The sequence below is a fragment of the Microcebus murinus genome, chromosome 12, assembly GCF_040939455.1.
Source record: "Microcebus murinus isolate Inina chromosome 12, M.murinus_Inina_mat1.0, whole genome shotgun sequence".
NCBI lineage: Eukaryota > Metazoa > Chordata > Mammalia > Primates > Cheirogaleidae > Microcebus > Microcebus murinus.
In genome coordinates this window covers 66942788-66963150 of record NC_134115.1, presented here as the reverse complement: position 1 = coordinate 66963150, position 20363 = coordinate 66942788, and the positions used below count along the sequence as shown (strand labels likewise).

The following is a 20363-nucleotide window of genomic DNA, read 5'->3' as shown; positions in this document are numbered from 1 at the left end:
TGGTTTATATCTAAGGCATGGAACAGATTGATATTTTAAAAATACTGATTTTTCCAAAATTTTTTATTAAAGATATGTCACACCATTTACTCCTTATTCATTCACCAAATATTTATTGAATATTTCATATGGGCTAGGCATTGTGATCAGTCTTGAGACTAACTTGGACATAGTTGGTAGGAAAATAGAGGTTCATACATTTTAAAGATAAACTTGAGAAACATAGGTCATGACATTTCTATGTTTATCTGTAATTTACATACTTTTATGCTTAATATTATAAATAGTTTTAGGAATCATCAGATACACAGGAAACACATAATTTACAATGGCCACATGATATTCTATTATAATTATGTTTCAAGATTTATTTAACCTATTTTAAAAATAATGGACACTTGATTTCATTTTTTACATATTACATATTATATAATGTATAATATTTTATATATAGTGCTGCAAAAATTGTAATTTATTCTTTAAGGTGAATACTTACTAATACTTTAGAATAACCTATACTATTTATTTTTAGGACAATCTTAAATCAATAACAAATTATGAAAATAGAGGTAAAGATAATTAAATGAATACTCATATACAATCATATCAGTGAAATAGTCAAATTCTACATGATTAGATCTTAGAGGTGGAAGTTATCCTAAAAAAATAAATCTAGTTATAATCCTGTGAGATGATAGAAACATATCTACAGTACGGTTGATGATCACCTTACTTCTGCTCCCAAACCCAGTGATAATTAGGATACTTTATGAGGCCACACAAGTTATTTTTGTACAAGTCTTAGGAAGTTCTTTACTGTAACTATAGGTACAACTGTCTGTATACAACTCTCATCCTTTCCTGTAGAGCAACAAAAAATAAATATATGTTTGTTTCTCATGACAACTTTTCAAGTATTTACAGATTGCTATTTCCAAGTCTTTCTTGTTCTAGACTATGATTCTATGTTCTCTTAGCCATTCTCCCTGTGTTTTGTTCAAATAATTAAGAACATGTATTGCTGAAGAGAATATCTTAGGAATGTCAGGTTCTCTGTGATAAATAAGGATGCCCTACTATGCACCTGCTTCTGATTACTGGTTTTATCAGACTCCTTAGGGGCAAAGCCTTCTCTGTCGTTTAAGAGGCAGAAGAGCGAAATGGTTAACAGCATGGATTCTAAAGTTACATAGCCCAGCACTGTGGGTCATTGTGGGGCTACCTCTACAAATTCAGGGTGGTCACTGTACCTCTCTAAGCCTTAATTTTCATATCTGTAAAGTGAAGAACTTAAACATTCCTGCCTGATACTGTTGTTCTGAAAATTTATGAGGCAATGCAGATGAAAAATTTAACATAGTTATGGAGGCATAGTAGGCGCCAGTGAAAGTGCTTGTTATTCTTCTAATTATACTGATGATTGTAAATGCGTACCTTTGTGGAAATGTAAAATTAAAAAAATTTTTTTTAAATAGATTTAGAGGGTACAAGTTGAATTCTGTTACGTGTATATATTGTATAGAGTGGTGAAGTCTGGACTTTTAGTGTACCCATCACCTGAATACAGTACATTGTATCCCATAGATAATATGTCATCCCTCACCTCCTCCACCTTCCTGGGGGGCCAATTCTGGGGCCTTCAGGTGGCTTGCTCAGAAACTAGTAGAGCAGAGGGCCTGGAGCAGAAGGCTAGGTGTGTGGGAGGATTCTCAGGCCCCTGTGTAGCTGTTGTGATATGGGAGGTGGCAGTAGTGGTTGTGGAGCCAGCCACTCCACCCACTAGAACCCAAGTGCTCTGGGTTGGTGTTGCTAGTAGCTGCAATGGACTGGGAAGGCCAGTCCCCAGTCCCACAGCTGCCCATAACAGAGTGGTGGATATTGTCCTAAGTGCACTTAGAAGAGTTCTCTCCTGTCCCTTCCTGGCTGTGTGGCAGCTATAGCCACATCACTGTGAAATTGACCCAAGGTTGGGTCAAAGCTCAGTGTTAAACTCTGAAAATAATACTGGTTGTGGGCTTGCAATCAAGGAGCGTGGGGCCCTTTCAGTGGAGCAGCCTGGGCAAGGAACTGTGGGCAGTATGGTCTGCTCACATCTTAGTCTCATAGGAGCCTATATGGCGGGGCAGTGAGAATTGTCATATGTATGTGTAGAAGAGCTCAGCTCCCCTCTTCCTCCTCAGCTGGGCAGCAGCTACAGCTGCCTCAGCCCAAACTCAGCTCAAGGGAAGGGCACAGACCTTGGATCTATTCCAAAGAGGGTAAGGCCCTTCCCAGGCAGGCTGAGTTGGAGGAGACTGTGGGGAGTGCAGTTCTCATGAGACTTGGTCTCACAGCAGCCTGTTGCAGGGTGGTGGGTATTGTCCTACATATGTGTTGGAAAGCCTGGTTTCCCTGTCCCTCTCCATGTGGGCAGCAGCTGCAGCCTAGTCAGCCCAAACATGGTCTGAGGACATGGTGCAGCCCAGTGTTAAACTCTCAAAATGATGCCTAGGGCCTGCAACCAGGGAGGCTGGGGCCTCACCCACGCAAACAGTGTTGGCAAGAAAATGGAAAATGCTGTGTGCTCCTGTCTCAGTCTTCACAGCAGCCTGTGGCAGGGCAGTGGGGACCTTTCCAGGGATACATAGGAGTGCTTTGGTTCCTCTGTCCCTTTTCAGAGCTGCACAGAGGCTGTAGGCACATCTGCAGTTCCTTGTATCCAGGCTTCTAGAATAGCATTTACTCAAGCTGCTCCAGGCTCAGATGCCTGTGAGATTCTGCATGGGCTCCTTTTATACAGCAACATCTCTGTCCAATATCTAGGCAGCTCCTTATGTTAGGCTTGAGATCCATATGGTTCAGGGTAACCAAGATCCTAAAAGCTCATCTCAGAGTGTGTAGCCCTGGGGGCTTCTGTCTTTCTGTTTCGCCATGTCCAAGGGCTTGTTCTGGTTCTTGGCCATCACCTGGCCAGGGAAATTGCCCTAAACCCTCTCCTTACCCACTTTTGGTGCTTCCCGTCACTTTTCTGGTAAATCCTAGTATTCTCTCCTAGACAATCTGTTTAAAATATGAGAACCTGCGTACTCTTCTGGTTCCTGTCCATGGAGGAGACATATACTACCTATATCTAATTGGCCATTTTGATTCGAAGGGCTGCCTCTGGCTTTTATAGCAATGGAATGGTTTTGGAGTTGGAAACATGGGTTAGGACTTCAATTTCCTGACTGTGGCTTAGTGACCTCTAGTAAGCTATGTAAGCTATAAAATGAGTAGTGATAACTCTCTTGCAGTAGTTATGTGATAAGTTTAAAGAGTCATTATCGTGATTTGGGGCATTTGATTGAAACTCCATAAAAGACAGCTAACATTATTATATTTGATTATAAATCAGTAAATCTGAGTATAGTTTGCCTAATGCCAATATCATCCTAATCCCTTTCAATTGGTTTTGGTAAATAAAACAGGTGTAAAATCATTTAGTTTCAGTATGAAGCTATATAAATCAATAGAAAGAGTATTAAAATGAATGACTGTCACCAAAGAATGGAATCTATTCCTTGATGAGTTGGGGAAAGTATGGATTGCTTCTATGAAACAAAATTATAAACTTTATTGACTTGATTGCATAAAGTCTTAGCAAGTCGTTTAAGATAATTCCATCTAAATTAGAAGAGGCTCATTTTTTTGATAAGTGTGTTCAAGTCAGTGTAGTTCAGCAGGCTCATTAGCAAACACAAAGATGAGTAATGCACAGCTCTGACAAGGTTTGAGTTCCTGCTTAATATGGCACTATTGTCAATCTCATAGAAGTAGAAGGTGGAACTGTGTTTGGCAGAGGCTCATGGTAGGGAAAATGAGAAGAGACTGGTCAAAAGGGTACAAACTTTCAGTTATATGAACAAGTTCTGGATATCTAATGTACAGCATGGGTAGTGATAGATGTTCTAATTTGATTGTTCTAATCATTATACAATGTATACACATATCAAATCATCACATTGTATACCTGAATATATTCAATCTTTATTTGACAATTAAATATTTAAAAATAAAAGCCAAAGTAAAAGGACATTTTTGCAACAGCTTCCTAACTTGTCTCTCAGCATCCACTACTATCGCCTTTTCTCAGTATACACTCCAGGAAGTAGCATGGCTGATCTTGTTAAAATGTGATACCAAACCACTACTCTGCTTATTAATATCTTATACCAGCTGGGTTTCTGCTCTGGTTGTCATCTATGTCGTACTTGTTAATTTTTTTCTTTTTTAAATATCAGGTCTTGCCAGCTCTTGCTAGGGCCCAGTTTCACACTCAAACTAAACTGGGAAATGATCACAACTTGATATCTTGTGAAGACTCTCTTCTAGACAGTGAAATTAGTCTCACAATGAGAGAAAATGCTACAGTACATGTTCAAGATTTTCATGTGCAGCACAGGTTGCCATAACACAAAGTAGAAAGTATTTAGAAGAAACAAGGCTCATACTTTTAAGGCACAGACCTGTCATTTCAGCTACATTCACTAGTATGTGCTTGAGCCTCAGCTCCTTAAATACATGAGCTCTTTCAAACCACTCCCACACTCATCTTTGGGCGTTCCTCTGTAGCCAGGGCTGAGCTAGAGCATCCTGCTTGTCCTAGAGCTCTGTGTGGAGTGGGGTGAGTGAGGACCATGGTTTGGCACAAACACTGCAGTTGGTACATCAGCACAGCCTAATTATGTTCTCACTGCAGATGCCTGTTTCCAGTGCTACCAGCTGTAAAAGGGACAGATATGGAAGATATTTTAGTTGTGATTAGTGCTAGATAATGTTGAAAATGACATATTTATCTGAGTTCTCAAATGACATCAGAAATTTGAGCATCATGAAAAATCCCCAACAAAAGGTAAAGCAACTTGATCAACCCTAGAGCCCTTGTTCACATTTGTGCTATAGTCAATATAAATATATTCTCAATGGATCATCTCATGGGTGGCTAATCATATCACTGCTGTTAGAAAGCTTGGACATCCCATCTTAAAATTTCTGTGATAGATGCTCATATAACTAGATTCACATTAACAGTTTGTTGTTTCAGGGTGGTCGTGATTATTCCACAGTGATTCTGAATCAACATGATGGATAGTCATGTTACAAAGGTGCACTGATTGGTATGATCACTTATTTCCCATTCTTTGTTTATTTGCCTTTCATCATCTTACTGGCTTTGAGCTCCTACTTTGTGCCATCTTTTAATGTCATTTTAGGTTATATTAATCACAATTATGGAAAAATATTAATAATCACACTTTCCGAATTACTCACTGATGGCAGTACATAGCAGACTGCTTTCTTTTCTCAGCATAAAGGGATTACATTTCTAGAATTTTCCACATGAAGATTTCATACTTTTTTTTTCCTGTTCAGTTATAACTTAGGAGGAGAAATCAATCTCCTAGGAACAGTCTCAGATTCCCTCCAGAAAACTTGTGGAGGGAAGAATGTTGTTAAAAAGTTACAAGTTTACTTTAACAAGCTTGATTTTAGACTGTTAGGCATGTGGGATCCCATCCCTAAGTAACCTATTTGTACCTTGGTCTCCAAGAGAAGTAGGTCAGTCAACTTTTAATGATGTCCTCTGAGATGTAGTTACCTGCTCAGGTGTAAATATTAGAGTGTGTTTCATATTCCTGTGGGAGGAGATTACCCAGGTAGGAGATAACAAGTAGAAAAGAAATGATGTCTTCCTATGTTGGTTGGCCTCTTTGGAAGCACCACGTTTTATGCAGTTAAAGGTCATACAGAACTGAACATTGTTGTCATCTATTTTCTAAAGAGATGGATATGGAAGTCTTGAAAGGTCTTTTAGCAGTCCAAAAAATGGAGCTATATGGTGGGATAATGGGTAGTGTATGAATTTTTGAGTCTATTTAGGTGTGCTCCAATTCTCATCTTGCCACCTCATAGCTGGAGGAACTAGGGCAATTCATACACCATTTTAGACGCCAAATTTCTTATTGCATAAAATCATGCATATCTTCAGGTTTTTATTAGGATTAAATGTATCTGTGACATAAGTGATATTTAATGTCTTTTCTTCCCTGAGCTACAGAAAACAGTCACTGAAGTGGTTGCCTCAATTTTAAATAATTTGCCACAGGGAAAAGATTTCTTCCTTCCTTTTCCAACTTCTCTATAAGCCTCATGGATGTTGATCAGAGTTTGTCACAAAAATTTCCTATCTGAGCTCAGGAAAATAAATCCTCTTTTATCTTTGTTTAGAGTCCTACTGATCCTATGACAACATTAGATTTACCCCTGGTGACTCTCCAATCTGTCATTAGCTGATCTATTTTTCAACTCAATGGGTGGGAATCCCTCTTATCCATAGTACTATTTCTGATATCTTTGATGTCAGTATCTCCAGTTTCCTTTCTTAGAGTTAGTATATTCCTTTTTAGGCTTTTTGAGGCTCTCCATTTTTTTTTTTTTTTTTTTTTTTTTTTTTTTTTGAGACAGAGTCTCACTTTTGTTGCCCAGGCTAGAGTGAGTGCCATGGCGTCAGCCTAGCTCACAGCAACCTCAAACTCCTGGGTTCAAGCGATCCTCCTGCCTCAGCCTCCCAAGTAGCTGGGACTACAGGCATGCGCCACCATGCCCGGCTAATTTTTTGTATATATATTTTTAGTTGGTCAATTAATTTCTTTCTATTTTTAGTAGAGACGGGGTCTCGCTCAGGATGGTTTTGAACTCCCAACCTCGAGCAATCTGCCCGCCTCAGCCTCCCAGAGTGCTAGGATTACAGGCGTGAGCCACCGCGCCCGGCCGAGGCTCTCCATTTTGTGATCTCTGTCACTCCATGTAGCCATGCCTCTCTTTCTAGTCCTTGGATAGCCTACTACTTGCCTGTCTTTTCAGTGGTTGTACTTCATTCTGCCCTAAAAAGTGGAGTGAGGTTAGTAACAATTGCTCTACTTTTCTCATATACTATAAAGACATTACCTATAATGTTTGCATCAAGAATCACACCATCTCTGGCATCATATTGAATGTCCATCATTAGTGTTTCAATTTGCATCTCCATATACTGTCTGTATTCTATCCACATGGTGATTCACTATCCCTCCAAGTAATCCTGTTTATAATTAAACTCCTCCTATTCCTGTAACTCTTTGGTTTGTTGAGCACCTTTTCTCTAGAGTGAGAGGAGTGTTGTAAATGTGGATGAGTGAGGTAGTACATTTAATCCTTCCTATAAATAAAAAAACCCTGAGGTTTAGAGAGGTTGGATCTCTTGCACAGGCTATAGATTAGTAAGGTTGTTGTGGAAGGGAGATTCCAATCTAAACAGTTTGACTGCATATTCAGCCTCCTGACCACTAAAGTTTTCTGCCTTCTTTAATGAACTAAAAATTCATGAACCTTCTCATCTTCCCTAAAGTGCATCACCACACTGAAAACCTATGACTTTATGTTTATTCAGTAATTTTCTGGTTGGTTAAAGCCCTTGGTCCTAGTGCTTCCTGTCCACTACCTGTGGACAGAATATAGGGGTATCCATGAATTTCTCAGGAAGATGTGCAGCCAATCAGAATGGACAGTAATTATAAACAGCCAGTACAGCTACACCAGTGGCTACACTCTTTAGGCCTGGTTTTATAATTTTTTGATTGTAATTTTTCTTTTGGTTTTAATATACTCTCTGACATTTCTACAAGGGATGATATTTAGCTGGCACAATTAATTACTATGGTCACATGTGTTGTTTATGGCAGGAATTCATTCTAATTTATTGGAACACTTGCTGTAGAAGTTAAATATTTTGAATATTACTGCTACTCAGTCATTAGAAGTGTTTTAATTGTCCCAGGTTATAGAACTTTTTAATTAATCACCTTTAAATGTATATAGAAAATAGAATGTGGACTGGTTAATATTTTTTCTTTGAAATTTGCTGATTCTTGCTGTTAGCCTAACATAGTATCAACTTTTGCATATATTCCAATGTGTGCTTTAGAAGAACGTGTATTTTATAATACCTGGGTTATTAACCCTTTGCACTTGGATGTTGATTGTGACTCAACACGGTTAGCAAAAATTATAGAGATTAAAATTACTCTTTGAATGTATCAATAATTTGAAATATAAAAAATACCAAATAAATAAGTTTATATGAAAAGAAACTCCAGTTTTTTATTCTACTGCCGTGCTTTGTAAAATCTGGGGTATTTAAAAAATTAAATCCCGAGTAAAATAAAGGAATCGAGAAAAAAGCAAGCGAGTGCAAAGGGTTAAGCTTGTTAATGTTTTTTTTTCCAAATGTTTTTCATGCTTATAAATAATTGTCTGTTCTTTTAGTGCTTGAGAGAGACATGTAGTTATATTCAGTTTTTCTTTATATATTTATATATATATACATATTTCATGAGGGGAATAAAGCTTAGAATTATACCTCTTCCTGGTTAAGTGAACTTTTATCATAAATGCAACTACCTCTTTTGTTTCTAATAATGCTTTTTTGATGTTAAATTCATTTTGTCACATATTAATATAGCAACATCAGCTTTTGGTTATTACTTATTTACTATATTTTATCTACCTTTTAATTTAAACCTTTCTATTGTTTTCACACATTAGACATATCTCTTGTAGCCATATAGATTAAAATTAAAAGGTTACATATCCTTTTAAAATAAAGATTATTCATCTAATATAATAGCATTATTTTTAAAATTATGAGTTTAGTTCATTTACTTTGTGGTTATTGTGAGTGTGGACTCTAAGGGCAATTTGCTTCTGTATGTACTTAGTGATCTGTGATTGTAAATTCAATTTTTCTATGGGAATCCTGCATAATTAAATTGAAGATGACATCCTCCAGAGAGCATTTGATCTGCTTTTGCTGGGAATAAGGAAGTGGGACTGACATGAAACCACAGGGCTGCTGCTAGTCCATATGCTGCATGTGTGAATATTGGAAATGTGCCACATTTTAAGACACTTGATCTCCAGCTTTTGAGAAATTACTATTGATATTATTAGAACAAGATACTTTTCTGCTATTTCCCTGAAAATTGTTATGATAAATATTCAAGTCTGTGCCTTCTAGGTTGTGAATAGAATATTCCTAAATGTGGTGCAATTGCATAAAGTACATCTTGTACAACCATCATCCACAGAGATCCTGCAAACCCTCTTTTCTCCATTAGAAGGTTCAGGTCTAAAGGAGGAGTCCCAGGTTCAAATCTTCAAATTGGTATAAGGCCTAAGATCCATTTGCACAGCTGATACTGGTATTTCCCACCAGGCTAATCTTAATGACTGCTGCTTTCTTGCAGATCTTTCAGCTTTGTTTCATCTCCTAGCTTCTTGCCTTATTGGAGGCATGTGTGTGTTTGTGTGTCAGGATCGGCTTGGTTAGGATGGTTAGGTTGCCATAATAAACAGCCGCTAAAGCTCTATGGTTTAGCACAATAAAGGCTTACTTATTGATCCTGCTGTGTGTATAATGTGTTGTGAGTGTCAGAAGCTTTGACCAAGTCACTTAGGAGCTTAGGATAGTGGAGGCTCCATCTTGAAATGTACTTTTCCACGTGGTAAGGGGAAGAGAGAGTGGCAGGATCTCTCACTGGCAAATGAATGTTTCTATCCAGAAATGATAAATATCACTTCCACTAGAATTTTACTTGTTAAAGCAAAGAAAATTTGGCTCAGCTTCAAGGACAATGCTAATCTTTCTGTGTTCCTGGAAGGAGAACCAAAATGTTTAGTGAATAGCACTAATCACTACCACCCAACATTAAATAGGAATTTCTTAAAGCATTCACTTTTTGTAATGCCAAATGCATATCAATAAGTAAGTTTTATGTGCTGTGCAATAGTATTGCAGCAAAAGGGACCCTATTTTTTTTTATATAGGATTAAGGTCTTGCTATGTTGCCCAGGCTGGTCTCAAACTCCTGGCTCAAGTGACCCTCCTGCCTTGGCTTCCCAAAGTACTGGGATTATGGGTGTGAGCCACCACACCTGGCCTCTGTCCTCTTTACTGCTACTTCCATTATGTGTACACTATAGTGTCTCACATTTCTCTGAGGTTCAGATTTTTATATAATGATTATATGATTATGGCATTTTAGAGTACACTAAAGAGATTTTCATAGTCTACATTTTAGAAACAAGAAAGCAACTGCAGAAGAAATGCCTAGTACCTTCTATTATTTAGCTGTGTATGGAAATAGTAGTCAGACACAATCTATTACTTATGTTTTATCCAATTTGCTACATTTCTCAAGCAGAGGATTTCATATACCATTGAAAATATATCTGAATATGTCTTTTATAAAGATGCCTCCAAGAGAAACTAAAAACAGGGCTTTTAATTTAGCAAAAGTAAAAGCCAAGTAACAGATTCAAACCTCTGAAGATATATTGCTGATAGACTAGTGATTCTGAGTTTGGGGAAAATAGATAAAACTAAAACTAATACTGGAACCAGCTAAGTGTCCTGTAAAGAACCACAGCTGGGGTGATGCTGGTGGTAGGAACAGGAAGCAAATAGGAAGTGGCAAGTCCCTTATCTTCATCCAACCTACCATTCTTCCTCTAGCAATTCTTTTGGTAGAATTTAACAAAAGCTAGATAACAAAGGAGAAATGTGATTTTCAGTGTCCCAATCCTGACTGACAAAGCGTAACATAGAAAGATAGTTTTGAAACTGAGAGATGATAGTTTAATAGCATCCACTGTTTGCTAAACAATAGGGATGAAAGTCTTATGCCAACTTAAAGATTACACCCAACACTACAAATCATAGAATAGCTAATGTTTATTGGGCATTTAGGATGTTCCAGGCATTATTAAATACAATGCCTGAGTTATTTAATGTTATGAAATTACAATAACTACCTGCTAACAAGACAGGAAAGTGTTATGGGTTTACTCTTACAACTTAGAAGTAGCTATAGTCTTTTACTTTAGATTTGTGTTTTGTATTTAACTACCATAGACTCCTCTGAGAGCTGGGTAAAGAGAGTGCTTTCCTCTGTTGACCATATCTGGCTCAATTCCCTCAGTGGAAGTGTGGCTTCTGTTCTTCACTTGGGTGCTGCTCCATAGAGCTGCACTCTTTAGTAAATAGAGATAATTTCAATCTGGGGCCATCTCTACTGTCTTATCCCCCAGTGCGCAAACCTTGTAGCTCCCCAGTCCATTGAGCAAATTGACTCAGTCTCTTCTGCCTCTTCTTATCTTCACATTGGAATTTTTTTTCCCAGTTATTAGTTCTATCTAGTTTTTCTACTACTTAGGAGCTACATGTTCCAATGCAGAGTAGAAAAGAAGTCCTCACTGCAGCCTGATCTCTTCTCAAATTCCAAAGGAACATTCTGCTACCAGGTCACCTGTGTTTTATTAAGTTAAAACTTAGGATGCATTACCAGGGAACAATTTCATCTATCTTAGTCTTGTTATACATCAAATCCCCAGAAAAATTATGTAGCTGGTGAACAAAACCTGTTTCTTTATGTTATAATAATCACACAGAAAATAAAAGGTAATACCTTAGCTACTAAAAAATATTCATATGAAAAAATGCCAGTAGAGCTTATTTAAAAGTATTTAATAATTTCCTTTTGAACAACTTTGCTGTCTCAGACATGATAGCTATATGTTTCTGATTTTGTACATGAGGCGGCTCATTTATTCAAAAATATTTATTGAGCACCTATTATGTGCTAGCTTCTGTTATAAGTTTTCTGAATGCTATAGGGTAATAAAAATTTACTATCTTCAGGGACCTTATATGTATGGTGGACATAAACAGTAAATAAATGAACAAATTAAAAATTAATATATAATATATCATGTGCTGATTAATATTTACTTTGCATATTAATTAATAACATACGATAGGTTACAAAGTGCTTTGTATAATATCTTTTGCCTTTATTATTTTCTAAAGGTTTAACAGTGATTTTTTTTGTTTGTTTTTTGTTGGGCTTCCTTAGAAATTTTCAACATTTTGCATTTTCATAATACTATGTTTTAAAACCAGAAGCATGTTTAATTTCTATAGTTAGAACAAGAAACTAATAGTAACAATTGCAACCAAAGTATTTCTGTCGTATGGTTTTGAATACCACATAGTGAATTTGCTTTCACCTGGTAATTTACTCTTGTGAATTTTGTGTCTGCAACAGCTTTGAAGTTTGAGTCACATAATATAAATTGGTATTCATATTCCATCGGAAAAGCTTTTCCTACACAGCATGGTCTTAACAGCAGCCTTTACATCCTTGTTTCGCAGACTATAGATGAGAGGATTAAGCATGGGGGTCATCACGCCATAAAAGAGGGAGATGAGAGCCTCGATGATGTCTTGGTTTTCTGGACCAACCGAGGTTTTAGACTTGGGCTTCGCATACATGAAGAAGATGGTTCCATAGAATATAATCACCACTGTCAGGTGGGCTGAGCAGGTGGAGAAGGCCTTACGTTTTCCTTCAGCAGAAGGGATCCTCAAAATGGTGGCAATAATAAAAATGTAAGAGATGGAAATAACTAGCAATGGAATAACCAGAAAAACCAGATTTGACCCTGCCATGCTAATCATGTTGATTGAAATATCAGCACAAGCCAGTTTCAGGATAGCCAGAATTTCACAGACAAAATGGCTAATGACATTGTTAGCACAGAATGGTAACTGCATGGCAAGGGATGTCTGTACCACTGAGTTAAGGAATCCAGTGACCCAGGATCCAGCTGCCATGGGCACATAGGCAGCCTTGCTCATGATGACAGGGTATCTCAGTGGGTAGCAGATGGCAACATAGCGGTCCAGTGCCATCATGCCCAGGAGCATGCATTCTGTGCCCCCCATGGCAAAGGAGAGGAACATTTGCACCATACATCCAGAGAAGGAAACCCTTTTCCTTACTGTCAGAAAGCTGTCAAGAATTAGTGGGACAGAGGAACTCGTGTAGCAAATGTCCAAGAAGGAAAGATTACAAAGGAAGAAATACATGGGGGTGTGCAGGTGAGAGTCATAGATGATAACTGAGATAAGGACTCCATTTCCAAGCAGAATCATCAGGTACATCCACAAAACAAGCACAAAGAAAGCCGTCTGGAGCTTTGGGTGGTCAGAAAGCCCCACCAGTACAAATTCTGTCAACATGGAATCATTGGTCTTTTCCATATCACATATACCTTTTCTTGAACAGAAATCTATGCATGATAGAACAGGAATCTGTTAATACACTGTCTGCAAGAGCTACTTCTTTCAAAAATCAGATTCTGTGTTACTGCAGTTGTGTATATAGATACAACAATATAACTCTGGGAAAAATTTCTTACTGTAAATGCAGGCCACTAGAGCAGAAATCCTAACCTGACTTTCTCAAGGCTAAGGAAGAATACATTTGATTATAGGACCCTTGGATCCCAAAGCATTTTATTGCCAAATTCTGCCTGTTGACCCACTGGTTGCAACTCAGGCCGCCTACAGCCTGGATTTAGCAGATAGATGTGCTTTGTTTGGCAGTGATTGTCTGCACCGTGTTTAAATTTGAATTAGAGACCAGCATTCTAATCAAGAGATATGGTATAGCAATCTGTGCTTTTAGCTTGTCTTCAAATAAATTAGAATATTTGAAAACAATGGACCTGTTTCCATTGTGGAGCTCAGTTATAAGTGATTCATTGGATTTGAAGCATGTCTCTTTGTTCTACCAGACTATTTTTCTCACTCTCATTTCTTGTCACTGGAGGGGAATATAAGTTTCCAAGTAACAAGTTATTCTCAGTTGGTCTCAATCATTTACATTATCCGATAGGATTTTGTATGTACAGGCAATCCCTGGGTTACAAATGACCCGACTCATGGAGTTCCGTAATCACGAATGGGCTCCCAAGCTCCTGATAAGGATAATTTGTAATTAAATAATTAAATCAATATTTTGGTAACTAGTTTCTTCCAATCATGTAAGCAGTTCATTGGCTCAGCATCTTTATGCTAGCAGCTAGTCTCATTGTTTATTCTGTCATTAACACAGAGTATCACCTACATCTTAACTTTTTAATTTGATTGTGTATTTACCTTTATGACCACGCCTCCAAAGCAAAAGTCCACCGCAAGTCTAGGTGAGCCTGCTGTGCACAGAATGGTGATTACAATGGAAATAAAAGTAGAGATAATTAAGTGTTTGGAGAAAGGCCAGATGCCATCATTCATTGGGAAAATATTAGGCTGTAATCGCTCAACTATAGGAACAATTATAAAGTATAAGCAAGAGTAATGGAACATGTGAAAGGCAGTTCTCCAATGAAAGCATCAATTATTACTAAGCAGTATAGTGAATTAATTATTGCAATGGAAAAGTTATTGATTTGGTAAGAAGATCAATAAATTAAGTGTAACATTCCTATTAGCCTATCATTTATTCAACATTAGTGTGTGTCAACACTTAGTATTCTCTTTCTGAAATTTATTCTATCTCCTATCTAAAGTTTTGTATGAGTTTCTTTTTATGTTCTGTTTGTTTAAATTAAAATAAAGAATACAATAGTTGCTGTAACTTATCAGTACAGTGCAGGGGTATTATTACAGTATTGTACCGTATTATTATTACTACATGTGAGCCATTATACTACTGCCATTGTTATTATATATGTGTTGTTTATCAGGAGTCCAAGTTACATACAAATCTGACCTGAAGACATTCTTAGAAACATATCTCATCCTTAACCTGGGGACCACCTGTATGTGAAACCTTGATCTATGGTTCTTGGGCCGACTTACCCATTAGGCACAGTAGGCCTGCTGTGTTGTGAGGAGCCTAGGAAAATGTTTTGATTTCTTTTAAAATCTGAAGAAAATTGAACTTCAAAGTTTTAATACATATTTGTCTTTATATGAATGCCACAGTAAAATATAACTTTTAATTTTTTTATGGAAAAAAGGGCCTATGAAGGCAAAGTGTGCCTAGAGCCCATCATAGCCATTATGTAGCCCTGGGTGGTTGAGTATCTTTTTACACCTCAGTCTGGTCTGCTGGTGCTGTAGTAGTGGTTATGTATCTGCATATCACCTCTTTGAGGAGAGCAACCTCATTGAGAATAGGAACATATCTTTATATTGCTCCAGTATCTTCCTCAATATGATGAGGAAGTATGTGTTCAAATCAATATTTTTGTAAAAATGAAAGTGAATTGAGCCAGTTTTATCAGTGGCTTTTATAAAAAGATGAAACATGTGTTGTAGGCTTCATGTATTTTCTTTACTAATATTTTCACCTCAGGCAAGAACTATCACTTAGGATCAACTGCACTAACAGTGCTTTTCTCCAAAATATATACATTGGACTAGACCAGTGATATACAAACATTATTTTTTAGCAAATAAAATTGGTATAGAATTGTAATATATAAAACAAAAAGGAGAGTTTTCTATCTAAAGTTACACTAGTAGCAGGGCAGAAGAAAGCACCGTCTTTTTATTCTTATTTATTCTTTACTCTTCGTCCCTCAATTAAGCTTAAGTGGATTCCAAGGATTATAGTTTGAAAACCACTAATATAATACATCAGAAATAATAGTAATAGTCTGCATTTTTAATCATTTAATCAATAATAATAAAATAGTAATTTATGTATTGATTATGCTATGCCAGATACATTTCTAAATGCTTTTATTTGTAACAACCCAAAGAAAGTAGAGGCTACTATTTATGAGCTATGGATTATCCTTCCCCAAACATTTGGTGAACATCAGCAGTAAATAATGATATGAATAGACTGAAGTAAAAAAGTAATTATTTCAAGAGATGCAGAAAACATATATGATAAACTTCAGTTCATAATTTTTATATAAACCATGGGCAGTTTGCAAGCAGAAGGTTGATTTATAAACTTGAAAGAGAACTATATACCAAAAATTTGTATCAAATTGCTGTTTGCTAATAATTAATGGAGATAGTTTATACATTCTTATTAAAATCTGGAATAAGGTAAAGATGCCTACTCTCGAAGTTACTGTTTAACACTGACTTGCTAGTCCTGGTTAAAATTATAGACAAGAAAATGGCCAAGGTAGAGATAAAAAGAGACTAAAAGATTCAGAAGACCTTATGAAAAAAATTAGTAGACTTCTGGGTGTAAGAAACATGGAATAATCAACAGTTCTCTCCTTATTAGCAATAAATAGTTAGAAAACATAATAGAAATAAATATAATAAAAGTGACAAGAATATAAAGTATCTCATTTTAGCTTGATAAGGCATGCATAAGACCTTTACAAAAATCCTCTAAAAATTATAATAAGGGGCAAAATAGAATATGAATAATTGAAAATTGATAATAGGTTAATAGATAGAATAAAAAAAAAACCAGGGCTGTCATTTGCCCCTCAAGTTAGTCTATACCTTCAATTGAATCCATTAAAAATTTAGCTGGATATTTTGAGGAATATGAGTACTCACTCTAACATTTCTATGAAAGAATATAAGTATAAAGCTTACACATTTTTATAAAATAAAAATAAGCGGGAGCATCCGTATTTAAAATATACTATAAAACCATAGTAATAAAAATAGCATGAAAATGATATTTAATAGTCCAGTGATATTTAAATAGTCCAGTAGAAAAGAAAAAAGACCTTGGATATAGACATGTGTCTTGATATGTCAACTTGATACATCATAAAGCAGTCAATGCAAAGCAATGGTGAAGTGATAATTTAGTAGATTACATTACATCTATTAAACATAGAAAAAAGACAAAATTAGACCCTTGGATTGCCATACATAAAAGTGGAAACCAGATGGATTAAAGATTTAAAGGTAAATAAATAAAATTATTAAATCAATAAAAGACAATATAGAATATCTTTGTACATGAATGGTGGAGGAAAATACTTTAAAAACAAAATCAAAATGATGTATAGGTTTTGAAGTATGAAGCAAAACTTGGTGGTTTTAATTACATCAAAATAAAGGGTTTCTTTTTAGAGGAGGGCATCAGGGATAAGGTTAACAGACTATAGGAGATATTTAGAGTATCTAAAACTGACACGGGGCTAATATCTAAAACATGTAAAAATAAAAACCTCTTGCTAATCAAAAATAAAGCTTTAAGCCAGCAGAAAGTTAAAGGATATGAATCAATGATTTACAGAAGCAGTTTCCTAAATGACTGACAAGGATATGAAGAGATGCTCAAACTTAGAAAATCTGAAAAATGCTTATTAAATATTTGAAATCAAAATTTTAATCTTATTGTAAAAAACCTGAAAAATACTCATTAGTGTTCAAAGTGCTCATTTAAACAGCAAAGAGATACCATTCATCTTCATTAAAAACTGAATGACAATAAATGTTGGCAAGCATGGCAGGCAGGTAGAATTCTGGTGGGACTATACACTGGTATAAGGGAAAGCTCTTTGGCTTTATGAATATTGCGCAGGGCCTAGTGATTCCCATCCTGGAAATATGTCCTAGATAAGTTATTTCTCGGGACCGTAAGGGGACAAGCATGAGGAGGCTCATCATTGCATTATTTGTGGCAAAAAGCCATTGGAGGCAACGTGGGGGTCCACCATTAGAGTGAGAGTTATGTCACACATGAGCACGCGTGCACAGTGGAACAGTTTGCAGTCGTCAGGAGCAAAGGAACTAGATTTCCACAGAGCAACATCAATAGATTCCTGGAACAGTACTGAAAAGTTAAGCAATATTATAATTTATAGAACAATAAAATTTATACAAATTAAAAATACATTTTTCTTGGACACATACATTTTTAAAGACATAATTGTGGGTTGGGAAAGAGAATAGTAGTGGAATTAATGATTGTGGGAGTAAATAGGAGGCTTCAAAAAGACTCTGGAAAATAGTGTGCAAAAAAGTAGAAAATAAAATAGGAGAATGGTTAACTAAAGCCTGAGTTTAAAGAGAAACAGACAAAACACTCGCAAAAATTGAAGAGAACATTATTGGGCATAGGCCAATGAAGGAGCTTTGATAAGAAATGTGGTTTTAATAGACGGGACTAATGTAAGTTTAAAAATACAGAAAAATTGACTTCTGACACTGTCAAACAGCACATTATGAATGGGGGAAAAAGATTGAGACACTTAACATAAGAAAAAAATATGTTAAAGCTTAGTTAGGCCAAACATTTTAAATATAAAGATTTTAATCTAACTAAAGTGAAGAAAAAGTCAAAGTGGTTGGTCAAAAATGGTGGAGAACAAAAGGAAGTTCCCAGGGTCTATGGGAGGCAGTGTTTATGCAAGAGCTTTAAGTCTTGTGGTCCCATTGGAAAGGCTATTCCTAGTGTGGCGATAGATGAATCTGGCGTTTGTATTAGCCCGATCCCACTCAATATGTCATTTATGTAAGTAACTCTCTTGATTTGACTTGGCATTCCCCCTCTGATGATCAGCCTGCATCTGGGTAACTTGCATGTAAAGAACTAGTACCCTGATTAATTTCTGAGTGTCTTCTCCCCATGGGCCTTTCTGTTTCTCATTGTAAAGCTTGGCACTCTGTCTTCTAGTGTGAGCTGAATCTACCCTTGTGAATGAGATCCAGTCCCTTCTTGCCTTAACAAATCAATTTTGAATCTGTGGGACAGAGGGACAGAATGCAGACCTTGGAAAAAGCACCACAGCATTGCTCCATGGTGAGCTCTGTTGGGAGGAGACCAGCTGGCTGTCCCGGGAGAAGCCCCTGAATCACTCACTACACATGTTCTGTTCAAACTCCCAGAGTAAGTGCAGTCAGGCTGACGTCAGGGAAGGGGAGATCATCTGAGAGAAGGTTAGTACAAGACTTCATCATATTGATCGAATTTGGTCTTGATGAGCTAAGGGGGAATAGTCTGAGGTAACACATTGAAGCCAAAATGCATCATTGGGCCTTCTAGACAAACAAAATAATGTATAAAATAGTACAATAATAAATAGACTCACGAGATTATAGTAGCGACATTCTTTACGTTCATGTAATTTTTTCATCAGTATTCTATAGTGATCTCTGCTCTATAGGTCTGTAATTATTTTTCAGGGCAAGGCTATCATTGGCTCATTGTTTTGCTCAGAGGTCCCCAAACTTTTTAAACAGGGGGCCAGTTCACTGTCCCTCAGACCGTTGGAGGGCTGTTGGACCATGTGGTGCACCTTCTACACATGCACATTGTGGGCCCGGGATAGTTGGCTGCAAAGCAGGACAGGCAGTGGTGGCAAAAACACCCAGCGGGCTGAATAAATGTCCTCTGCAGGCTGCATGTGGTCCGTGGGCCATAGTTTGAGTATGCCTGGTTTTGTTTGTAGAGAACCTGACTCAAATTTTTTCTTCTTTTGGAAATAGACACATAGTAGTTCATTTTAGGTCATTAGTTCATTTTAGGTCATTAGTTCATTTTAGGTCAAACTGATATAAAAATTTCTGGTTTTCTTGTCAAAAAGACATTCTTCCCATTCCCTCTGAGTTGTCAGTTTGGTTCTGTAATAGCCAATGGAAACTAAAGTGTATAAGTTTGATGTAAAAGCCAAAACTTTGTTGGGTCCTTCACAGCTAGGTCTTAAGTGATTGCTTTAGCTATGAAACTAAATAAAAATCATTATATTAGCTGCCTCATTCTGCCTTGGTTTTCCAATTTCTTTCACTTCTGAGTGTGAAAGCTACTTCACCACAAGCCCAGAGTAAAAGAAAAAGTCCCAGTTAATAAGTTAAAAAGGTTGATGCCTATTATTGGGAATAATGGGAATCTAACACTTCTTGCCTTTTTTTGTTTGTTTGTTTTTTAAAGAAAAAATTTTGTCTTTCTCCTCTCCCTGAAAATTTCTTTTCTAGAAGTAGCAAGACATACTCATTTGGTTTTCAGGTTTTCTATAGAAATCCCAGGGTGTACTGAACATTATAGGCGATAGTAGTCACATGTGCATGAGCTGAAAAGAACCTTGGTGGCACCTCTGATGAGCTTTGAGGAATTATGCTAAATTTCTATTTTCTTTTGGCTCCTGTGTGCTCAAGTATGTATTGGGACCAACAGAGGGTCATTAGCATGGTTGGAGTTTAACTGTTATCACATGGCTAAGTTTCTGGTAGAGAGTTGGAACTTAAAACACATTTATTCTTCCTTGGGTCATACTTAATTACAACTAAAAGCATATGAGACTCAAATTTACATTCTTAGGCAAAGAATAAATAAAGGATGAAGAAGCACTGATCACAGTAATTCTTATCCAAGGAGCTTCCAGAAAGTGTTAATGGAAGAGGTAGTTTATATTCATTCATATTTACAGAGAATTATATGCAATTTGAATTGCATTCACATTGAGACACAGGAATCATATTTTTGTCTTATATTATTTGAATTCAACAATTATTTTGAATATGAACA

The 20363-nt window shown here is 36.6% G+C and overlaps 1 protein-coding gene across 1 annotated transcript; it reads right to left on the bottom strand.

Moving 5' to 3' along the window:
- Window positions 1–12196: 12196 nt before the first annotated feature.
- On the bottom strand, window positions 12197–13159 carry LOC105870541 (olfactory receptor 13C8). Its single transcript, XM_012763186.3, has one exon. The coding sequence runs from the start codon at window positions 13157–13159 to the stop codon at window positions 12197–12199; it is 963 nt and encodes a 320-aa protein (XP_012618640.3).
- Window positions 13160–20363: the final 7204 nt, after the last annotated feature.

What these genes read in the sequence shown, in the direction of transcription:
- LOC105870541 (XM_012763186.3), bottom strand. Translation starts at nt 13,159, where the DNA reads ATGGAAAAGACCAATGATTCCATGTTGACAGAATTTGTACTGGTGGGG.